The sequence below is a fragment of the Oryctolagus cuniculus genome, chromosome 1, assembly GCF_051225735.1.
Source record: "Oryctolagus cuniculus isolate XC-2025 breed Fujian yellow rabbit chromosome 1, ASM5122573v1, whole genome shotgun sequence".
NCBI lineage: Eukaryota > Metazoa > Chordata > Mammalia > Lagomorpha > Leporidae > Oryctolagus > Oryctolagus cuniculus.
The window spans coordinates 53966361-53977396 of NC_142867.1; the positions used below are offsets into that span (position 1 = coordinate 53966361).

General features: G+C 55.7%; 1 protein-coding gene across 5 annotated transcripts in view; it reads right to left on the reverse strand.

Annotated features, from left to right (window-relative positions):
* MICAL2 (microtubule associated monooxygenase, calponin and LIM domain containing 2) overlaps positions 1-11036 on the reverse strand; it is a 227475-nt gene that overhangs the window by 58656 nt on the left and 157783 nt on the right. For all 5 annotated transcript variants that reach the window (XM_051824773.3, XM_051824734.3, XM_051824729.3 and 2 more), the window contains 2 exons: positions 4705-4776; positions 530-693 (listed from right to left, as the gene is read on the reverse strand). In XM_051824773.3, the coding sequence (XP_051680733.3) occupies positions 530-693; positions 4705-4776 (236 nt within the window). The remainder of the gene's footprint in view (positions 1-529; positions 694-4704; positions 4777-11036) is intronic.

Genomic DNA, 11036 nt, shown 5'->3' on the forward strand with positions numbered 1-11036 from the left:
TTCTCCACATCTGACACCCAAAGTCAAAGAGAAGTCAGTCCCATAGGATTTCCAAGGTCATCTCTGGTCCTAAGTGGCTGCCTCGGAACCTGCTGGGATCCGCCCAGAACCCTCCCCCGCCCCCCCAGCCCTGAGCAAGGGCTATCCGCTATCTGGGCCCCACACGAGGAGGGGAGGAAGCCAGAGGGGCAGGCAATGGCATAGACACCGCTCTTGATAAGCTCCTGGGCCAGGGAGGGTAGGGTTGGTCAGCTCTGTGGGTGGCCAGACCCACAGGAAAAGGCAAGATCGCTGTGGGAGATTCAGATGGAGTTCCAGGCTTCAGCCTTGCCCAGCCCCAGGTTGTGGACATTTGGGGAGTGACCAGGCTGATGGGAGATCTCTCTCTCTCTCACCCTCCCTCTCCCTTCCTCTTTCAAATAAGGAAAATAATAAAAATAAAATGCAGAGTGAAGGTGGGAGTAGCGGGTGGGAGGCATACAGGCAGCTCAGCTTCCTAGCACCTGTGTGGGGACCCAGAGGCACTCACCTGCGGTGGGGAGGTGGCCTTGGGCGCAACTTCGGGGACACTGGCTGAAGAAGATGGCGGCAGGGATGAAGGAGAAGCCCGCAAAGACCGAGGAAGAGACAGAGACAGAGACGGAGACGGTTCCCTTGGAGGTGAGGCAGCTTCGCTGTTCACTGGCGTGAAACCTACCGAACGGAGAACACGCTGGCCATTACAAACCTGTTATTACCTTATTTTGTCATGAGAAAAGTGGCTTTCACAGGAGGCTCCAGTGCCATAGGCAGATTCAGAAGGAGGACGATGTTGAGACAGGACTCAGGGTTCCCAGAGCCCGTAGCTTGGGGCTTGGAGGAAGAGGAAGAGGCAGAGGAGAGGCAGGTCTTGTGCGGTGACAGGGGCCCTGGGTGAAAAGCCTACGAATCACCATGTTGCAGACTCCTGTGAGAGGCGTCCCGAGACGGGCAGCCAGGAGCCCCCGGAGCCCTTGTTGGCAATGGGCTTCTATCAGAAGTCCCCCCAAGCTCTTGTGGGCGGAGCTTGGTTGCCTTACATTGCTTTGTCCATAAACCATCTGAGGCTCCTTCCCCTAAGACACAGGACCATCAGCATCAGGAGAAACGCTGGCTGCCAGAGAGGGGCTCTCCATGAGGTGCAGAGTTTGAGATGGGGAGAGGGCACGTGGGAGGTGACTGTGGAGTGGCGTCCACACTAAGCTGCACTGGCCAGGGAACAAACAGGAGGCAGGGGCAGGAGGAGCCTGACTGCAGACTGTGGGCAGCTGGGGTCATCTAGGCTGGGGAAGCCGGGCTCACGCAGGTGCACCTGGGAGGCCAGTCAGGCTCATGTGTGCGTTCTCCTTCCTCTTCCTCCCTCCTTCTTCCCGTTAAGTCTGGTCCCCTTACATGTAAAACCTCAGACTCTGTAAAACCTCTGTCTCCGTATTGGACCGTTTCGGATAATCGTCCTCAAATACATTCAGAAAAATGCCCTGCAGCGTCTGGTGTTGGCCGGGCTGGGCTTCAGGACTTGATCCTGGCCCAGGCACAGCCGCAGCCCACGCCGATGCTCCCACTCTCCCCGGGGCCACTGAGCCCAACCAGCCCCATTCTTGCCTGTCCCTGACTCCGCCAACGTGGCCTTCGGGATTTAGCTCAATGCACTCAGCTGGCCTGTCTTCCCCAGGTTGTAGGAGAGAGTAGGGACCCACGCACAAGTCCCGCCCTGCGGGGACGACCAGGTCCTGCTTCCTGGCACACCTCTGACCTCTGAGGGTGGGTGCGGGTCTGGGGAGATGGCGAGCGCGCGCGCGCGCGCACACACACACACACACACACACACACACACACGGGGCAGGCGGCTCCCAGCCAGCCAGCAGCTCCCAGAGCGCTTCAGAGGGAGCGGTGACCCCAGGAACAGAGAGGCCACGGGCTGCCAGGAGCTGACGCCCGCCGGGGAGCTCGCTGGCTGCCTCCCGCCACCCACACCCCACCTCAGCCCACAGCTAGACAGCTGGAGCCTAAAAAGGCAAGAACTCTGAGTCACTCGTGGCCTTGCTTCCTGTCCTCCACAGGCCACATTCCTGCCACATACCTTCTCCCCCTCTTCCTCGCCCCCTCACTCTCCTCTCTTCCACCTTCCGACTCCGACTCCCTAACTTGTCTCCTCTGCTCCACGGACACCTTGGAACCAAACCCCGGGGGCCTAGCCAGCAAAGCCTTAGGTTCATAGGTCATGACCCGGAAGCAGTTCGCCCGGGTCTCCTTCCTCTAATCCCTGCCCACCCCGGCTGTGAGGGTGGACCCCTCCCTCCACGTGGGCCTCACGCCCGCAGGCTAAGCTGCTGCGTGGAAGCTGGGGGACAGGCTGGGGTTGGGGGGGCCCCGGAAGGCTTGGCCCAGCTGAGAGTCATGGGAGTCTCACCAGCCCCCGGGGCAGGTGGTGTCTTGGGCTCCCCCACACTCACTCAGCCAGCTGCCCGACACCGAGCAATTCCGTGACCCCCAGCTTCTCACGCAAGAAACTGGGGCACTGGGGCTGCTTCACGGGTGGTTGAGGGAGCGGCTCCGGATCATAACAGGGGCCAGCTGAGTAGGTGCCGCGTGTTTGCCAGCTGTGACTGGCACCTCCCTAACCTCCCCTCAGGCGCACTCGCTGTGTCACGGGAACACGCTGCTGGGACCCCAGCCCGATCCACAAAGGGGGCCGCACCCCCACCCCAGCCACGGCCTCTCCAAGCCTGGGTTCCAGTAACTCTGCCTCAGATCCTCCTCCAGGGGCTGGAAACCTTGGCAACGCCACAGCCAGGGCTGCCCTGCCCACTGCTGGGGTCCCCGTCCAAGTGTCGCTGGCCCCCAGCGTCCTTGTGTGTGAAGCCAGCTGATGAGCAGGCCAGGGCCTGGGTTACAGCCTCCCGGCCCCTGGACCAGTTCTTGTGCCACCTCTGCTCTGAGACCTCTGGCACTGGCTACCTTTCTCCTAGATCCCAAAAGTCACTGTGGCCAGTAGGGTCAGCTGGGGGAGGGTGCTGAGGGCTATAACACCGCTCCCTTCCAACTACCCTCCAGCCTGGAGTGTGGAGCAGAAGTGGCCGTGATGGGGCAGTGATGGATGGTGGACTGATGCCCCCAGGGTCTGCTCCCTTTTATAGGACCAGCCCTGCCCCTTGGGGGGTCTCCTTTTGGGCACAAAGAAGATAACAAAAACAGATGTCTTTGGTGGCCCTTAACCCCGGGGGATTCTTACCAGGACTGGGACTCCAGGAGGCAGCCTCCCAGAATCTGGAAGCCAGGCCAGGCTCAAATCCCTTCTCGAAGTCTTGGAGCGCCCTCTAGGGTCAGCAGCTGGAAAGTCTGACTCTTAGGTTTGCACTCAGTCCAGCCAGCTTTTTCCTTGATTCAATTGTGTCCAATGTCCAATTACCATCCATCCATCCATCCACTCTTCCTTCCTTCATCCCTGCCTCCCTCCATCCCTCCTTCCTTCCTGTCTTCCCATTCGTCCACTCATCCATCTACCCAACCAGCCAGCAAACAAGGACAAGGGGGTACCTCCTCTGGGCCATAGCATGCTGGACACCAGACCCATAGAAAGATTCAACCTCATGTCCTGCCCTCAACCCAGATTTCTTAAGCACTTGGGGGACCATGGACCTAAGGCCCCCAGGCCCATCCTAGAAGCTACGCTGCTGTTCCCAGTGTACTCCTCCACAGCCCCCCACTGGTGGCCCACACACTGCTACCGTGGGCTGGGAGTTTTGGGATGGATGGGGCACCTACACAGACCCGCCCTGAGCAGCAGGATGCTGGGGACTGGGGAAGCGCAGGGCAGTAAAAGAGTTAACCACGTGTGGGGAAGGTCAACTCTCCATGCCCTCTTGCTCTCTCTCTCTTGCTGCCTGGGGCCGGCCAGGCAAGTCAAGGGCCACTTAGATTGTCCCCAGATCTGCCCAGGTGTGTAACCCTGGGGCCAGCTCCCAAGGTGCCTCTGCCCCAGCCTCCTCCCTCCTGGTGAGGAGGCCCATGGGGCTGGGCCTTGGGGGAGTGACTCACTGGCCGCTGGTCCTACAGGGAGCCCAGAGAGGGAGAGGAGGCTCAGGGGGAGGGGGAGGGGAACAGGATGGAGTCCTGGAGGGAATTCCAGCTCTGTAACCTCGGGCAGCCAGCAGAATGGGAGCCAGCCCCAGGTGTGGAGCAACCACGCGCGTAGTCAACACGCCCCCTCGTGGGCACCTGCTGTCTTAGCCGGGGCCGGATGCTGACCCAGCTCTGACCATTCATGGGATGTTGGTACCAAGGCGTGTGTGTGTGCGTGTGTGGCCATCTTCATGGCTTTGCTCGAAACTGCATGAGGCCATTAAGTTGATGCCCCACCCCCCCAACCCAGGGCACAGAATCCACTCAGAGTCCCTCAGCCTGTTTCCTTCTCTTGGCCTTGCAGAGCTGGGTGCCTACAACCGACCGCTGTGGCCCCTTCTGGGTGTGGCTGTAGAACCCTACAGCTCCCCAATTCCCAGGGGGTGGCAGGGCACAGAAATGGGTGTGCTTTGTCAGTCAGCAACGGAAGTCCAGTCAACCATACTTCTCTTTTCTTGCCCCCTCTGCTCCAGGAAGGCCCAACAGGGAAGACACCATGTAAGGAATGAGAGCAGTGCCTGGGAGAATTAGCCAAAGCCCAGCCCCCGACAGCTCCTGACTCACTGGACTGGAATGTTCTCCAGTGTGGCTGTTGGCTTGGCGTTGAAGACTGGAAGCTTCTGGCCCGATGCAGAGCTATGGGGTGGGGAAGAAGGGGGAGGGGAAGAGTCTGTTAATTGTGTGGCAGAAACAGGGATTTTTCTGCTGGAGCCCGTTTATCGACAATCAAGAGACAGTGACTCCAACGGACTGAACCCCTTCCTCCCCTGGGGGAGCCCTCCTGATCCCCTGCACCTCCCACCTCCTCCTCCTCTACTCATCACTTGTTTATGACCATGGGACAGGGCTGACCTGGGTCAGCAGAAACGTCTCCGTGTGAGCCACCCTTCTAGTTAGTGATCGATAGTGACCGTCTCACGTGCATGCATGAACTCTGCAGACATAGTCTGCATGCACACAGGGGTACATATGTATATGACATGCATGGATACACTTTCATTCATTTTTTTTTTTTTTTGACAGGCAGAGTGGACAGTGAGAGAGAGAGAGACAGAAAGAAAGGTCTTCCTTTGCCGTTGGTTCACCCTCCAATGGCTGCCGCGGCCGGCGTGCTGCAGCCGGCGCACTGCGCTGATCCGATGGCAGGAGCCAGGTACTTCTCCTGGTCTCCCATGGGGTGCAGGGCCCAAGCACTTGGGCCATCCTCCACTGCACTCCCTGGCCACAGCAGAGAGCTGGCCTGGAAGAGGGGCAACCGGGACAGAATCCGGTGCCCCGACCGGGACTAGAACCCGGTGTGCCGGCGCCGCAAGGCGGAGGATTAGCCTAGTGAGCCGCGGCGCCGGCCCATTCATTTCTACTAGAATGGTTCGTTTAAGCTGAGGCGTCTTAAAAAGCTCATGGAAAATGCAGATGATGAAATAATCTATGAATGGTTTGAAAAATTTTTTACAACAAAATAAGCTTATCTTTCAATTCTGTTTTTCCACGAAGCCTTTTCTTTTAAAGGTCAACAGGACTCACACTGGCGCTCCAGCATGGGGCTGCTGGCTCGCAGGCGGGGGCTTCCTACTGTGCCACAACGCCAGCCCCTTTCATGACCCCTTCAGTGCCCTCCTGTGCTGCAGATAAAACTGGGGCAGCTCCGATGGAAGCCAGGAAATCGTACAAAGTTCCACCTTCTGCGGCATAGCGGGTAAAGCCGCTACCTGCAGTGCCAGTATATGGGCGCCGGTTCGAGCCCAGGCTGCTCCACTTCCGATCCAGCTCTCTGCTGTGGCCTGGGAAAGCAGTAGAAGATGGCCCAAGTGCTTGGGTCCCTGCATCCATGTGGGAGACCTGGAAGAAGCTCCTGGCTCCTGGCTTTGGATCAGCCCAGCTCTGGCCATTGCAGCTATTTGGGGAGTGAACCAGCAGATGGAAGACCTCTCTCTCTGCCTCCGTCTCTCCATAACACTGCCATTCAAATAAATAGATAAAATCTTCTTAAAAAAGAAAAGAAAGTCCTCCTCCTGCCTCCTCTTCTCCCAAAGACTGGCAAACCTTTTGGACACCACTTGTCACTGAGCCTCTGGACTGTCCACTGCAGTGACCTCTGCCCTCGGTTTACATGGAAACGTGTTTTGTCCAACACCGGGCACTTGGTACAAAAGGCCTGTCTGCCCAGCCGGGACTTTAGAAGTGGCTGAGCAGACTGACCATCACATGCAGAGGATGCTGGACCTCGGCCATTGGTGGGGGGGACCTCGGCCATTAAGGGCATGGGGGATGGGCAGTGGGACCCAACACACGCTGTGCCCAGGCAGGGCCTCAGATTCCTGCTCTGGCTCCAGGTCCCTGTGCCTCCATCACAGCCAGGGAGAGAGGCCGAGGGAGAAACATATCTGAGTGCCCACTCAATGGGGCCAGGAGGGGACGGAGAGCAACACCAGGAGTGACGGGTGGAGGATAGGGCTGGAAGTTTGAAGCAGGACTCCTGGCCTGTCCCATGCTCTCTCTCATTCTCCCCGCCTCCTCCTCACTCCACCGTGGAGTACAGGTGTAACCAGTACCTGGCTCCTGCTCCCTCTCTTACTCCAAGTGTGCTTGCTGTGTCTGGTGGGTTCCCGGTCCCACTGACCTGCTCCGAGTCAAGCTCAGGGACGTGAGGAGCAGCCTTGTGCAGATGGGCACCCAGCACGGTCTCCCCGTGTCCCCATTGCACGGGGACCACTCACTTGTGGCGCCTGTCCACTCGCTCCCGACCCAGGGCTGGGACAGATCTCCATGCAGCACCCGGAATGCAGACTCCTGGACACCATCAGGGCCAGCTCCAGCCTCCTCCCCTAAGCTTGCGGCATCCTCGCCCTGGCTTCTGATAGCCAACCAACCACTCACTGGGGCTCCAGTAGGGCACAGCTGGCCCTACAAGGTTCTAATCACTGCACTCATGAGCTCATTGGCTTCTGCAACAGATAACACCTGGATGGCTGGGATTGTCTCCTGGGGCTGCTTCTCCAAGAATTACAGGTCTGGGACGGAAAGTTACTACCACCTGCTTGTACCCCAGACTGGCTGCAGCCCACCAGATCATCACAGAAGTTATCTAAAGAATATGGTGTCACTGACCAATCCAAGCAAGACCACAAGCACCGCAGCCAACCAGGAACTTAGACACGAGCTGAACACGCTCCTCCCAGCCCCAGCTTCTGTCTGTAAGAACCGTCCCTCTTATCTCCTGGGGAGCCCAGGGGTGAAGGGGGAGCCAGCCAGCTCCTCGCTCCGTGTGCCCTTGGCGAAGCAGCTGACGTCAGTGATGGGCTCGGGGGTTCCGTGTAGTGCTCCCCAAGCTGTCCAGGCCTGGTGCTTTGCATAAGGAACAAGCAGGCCTTAAGCACAGCTGATCCTGCTGAGCAGAGTTAACTTACTAAGCACGCAATGAAGACATTTCTCGAGAAAAAATCTAAGATTGCGTGAAGTTTGACTGGCTTCTCCTGTCTCTAACTTGGGGGAGTGGAACCAATCAGAAACAGACAGAATTCACGAGCGACTCCTCATCACTGGCGCCGTTTCACCACAATAGGGTGGGAAGAAATGACTGAATCTAGCCATTCTGGGCAGCAGCAATAGGGCAGGCTCCCTGAAAAACAGTTACGGAGAGGGAGGGGGTGGGGGAGGGAGATCTTCCACCCACTGGGTCACTCCCTAAATGGTTGCACCGCCCTGGCTCAGGTGGAAGACTCCATCCAGGACTCCCACATGGGTGCAGGGGCTCAAGGGCCTGGGTGATCTTTTGCTCCTTTCCCAGGCGCATTAGCACGGAGCTGGATTGGAAGTGGAGCAGCCGGGACTCAAACCGGCACTCATGTAGGATGCAAGCACTGCAGGTGGCTGCTTAACCCACTGTAGCCACAGCATCAGCCCCTCAAATACATATTTTAAAGGAGCACTTTGGGGATCTTAGTGCATGACCTGAGGCAAAAGGCCTAAGAGGATATTTTGCCATATGGTGTGATGACATTTTATTGTCACAAAGAAGTAGCATCCTCCATATGCCACTGGGTCATCTCGTTATCAAATTATTGTCAGGAACATAAATGGAAATACCACTCCTTCGAAGTCAGAACAATCTGGGGACAGACTGCCCTCCTACATCTAATTGGCTTATGTCCAGGAATCCAGTGCCCTGGAGCAAGTCACATAGTGGCTTGGGGTGTGCATTTTACAACTAATTCATCCAGGCAGGCCCTGCAGGAAGCTGCTCCTCCGTGAGCCCCACGGTGCAGGACCTGCCCACCCGCGAGGAGGCACCAGGCAGCTTCGTGAAGTGCAGACCCTTGGCCCTACCCTAGGCCCACTGGCCCTGCACCTCCAGCAGCAGGGAGCTGGTTGTCTATCTTTGCAAGGAGATTTTCAGAACCACTGAACTCAATGGGTTTTCGACATCTTCTGTAATGCGGGGTGTAAGTTACACTTCAGGCCATCCCCTCGGCTGTGTTTTGTGGTAAAGAATTTTCAGGCTATGATTGGTTCCTTGATAAGGCTGTGATTGGTTCCTTGAGGTAGTCTCAGAAATCTTTTTTCTTAACTAGTGCCAATGATGCACATCTTCTAGAAAGTACCATTTAAGCCATTTTTAAAGAATAGAATTCAGTGGCATTCATATGGGGCAACTTAAAAAATTCATGGAAAGTGCATATGATGAAAAAAACCCTATGCATGGATTTCAATATTTTTGCCCTAAACTAAGCTTATTTTTCAGTTCCATTGTTTGTGAGTCTTTGGCAGTGCCTTCACACATTCACTCACTGTTGTGCAAACATCAGGACCATCCACCTCCCATCTTCTCCCCCCCCCCCCCCAAGTGGATCTGTACTCATTGGAATAGAGCACTCCTTCCACACTCCCTACACCAAGTCTTTTTACTTCCTGTCTCTGAATTTTGCTGCTTGGGGCACCTCATATAATTGGAATTATCTAGTATTTGTCTTTGGGAGACTGGCTTGTTTCACAAGGTTCATTCACGTCTCAGCACAGATCAGAATTTCATTCCTCTTTGGGGCTGGATAACACTCCAGTGTTTGGATAGACCACATTTTGTGTATCCAGTCATCTGTGGATGGACACCTGCTTTGTCTCCCCCTATTGGCTGCTGTGAGTAATGCTGCTATGAGCATAGCTGTACAAATCAGTACTCAAAAGCAACACTGGTCTTCTGTAAAGCCAGCTGGGAGGCATGAATCCTGGCGAGAACTGTGGTTGATGAAGCATTATTTGGACAGTGATGGGATTACCATAACAGGCAACACAGAACACAGCACTTAGGCCTACGCTAGAGCTTTTAAACTCGACCACGTGGCCGGCCTATCCATCATGAAACCACGAGTGACGGGGATGAAAGCAGCAAAGGATTACTTAACACTCATGCAGTTGATCAACTTCTCTACATTTCATTCTAGATCTAAGTGGGCCCATCAGGAAGGAAGTGCTTCGCCCACACTGCCTCAGTTTCCCCATTTAATCACATTCTCCTGGGACAGCTGCCCGCACGGTCACGTTTGATGTCATGCCCCCATCTTCCAGCGTGGGGCGCTAGGAGAGACAGCAGTCATTTAAGACCCGATCTGTATCATGAGCTTTCTTCCTGTAGGGTTCTGCATGGGGAAAGTTGTGCCTGCTCTCAGGCTTCCTGCAAACCAGGATACTCCCACATCTGCTGGTACTGCATCAGGGAGTCAACCAACTGCAGGATGAAAATATTCAGGGGCAGCACTGTGGGGTAGCCAGTAAAGCCACAGCCTGCAACACCAGCATCCCATATGGGCACTGATTTGTGTCCTGGCTGCTTTACCTCCAATCCAGCTCCCTGCTAATGGCTTGGGAAAAGCAGTAGAAGATGGCCCAAGTGCTTGGGCCCCTGGACCCATGTGGGAGACCCAGATGGGGTTCCAGGTTCCTGACTTTGGCCTGGCTCATCTCTGGAAGCTGTGGCCCTTGGGAACCAGCAGATGGAATCTCTCTCTCTCTCTCTCTCTCTATATATATATATATACACACACACACATATATATAATCTCCTTTCTCCATCTCTCCATCTCTCTGTAACTCTGACTTTCAAATAATAAGTAGATCTTTAAAACAAAATTTGCTGTCATACTGAACCTGTACAGATTTTTCCCTTTGACATTATTCCCTAAACAGTCTAGTGCAACACTGTTGGCACAACACTGACTTTGTAGTAGGCATTATGAGTCAACCAGAAGTGACTTAAAGTCTATGGAAGGGGGGCCAGCGCTATGGCATAGTGGACAAAGCCACCACCCGCAGTGCCAGCAGCCCATATGGGCACTGGTTTGAGTTCCGGCTGCTCCTCTTCCAATCCCATTCTCTGCTATGGCCTGGGAAAGCAGTGGAAGCTGGCGCAAGTCTTTGAGCCCCTGCACCCACATGGGAGACCTGGAAAAGCTCCTGGCTCCTGGCTTCGGATGTGAGCAGCTCCGGCTATTGTGGCCAGCTGGGGAGTGAACCAATGAATTGAAGACTTCTCTCTCTTTTTCTGCCTCTGCCTTTCTGTAACTCTTTCAGATAAATAAATAAATCTTTTTTAAAAAAACCTCTATGGGAGGACATGCACGAGCAGATGTTCGGCCGTTTCACATACAGGACTTGAGCACCTGGGATTGTCCCATCCCCAGGGGTCCTGGCCCTGATCCCCTGTAGTTTTCCCTGCTGGGCGATGCAGTGATTGCCGTGGTCTCCTTTGCCACACTGGCTGCTCAGGACTGTGGTCTGCCTCTCGGGGCCCCCACCTCCTGAGCCTGTTTTGTCAGCCCTGACTCTGAGGCTTTGCTTTGCACGGACACAGGCACAGGGCTCTGTCTCGTGCCTTGTTTCTGAAGTTTCCGAAACACCCCCTG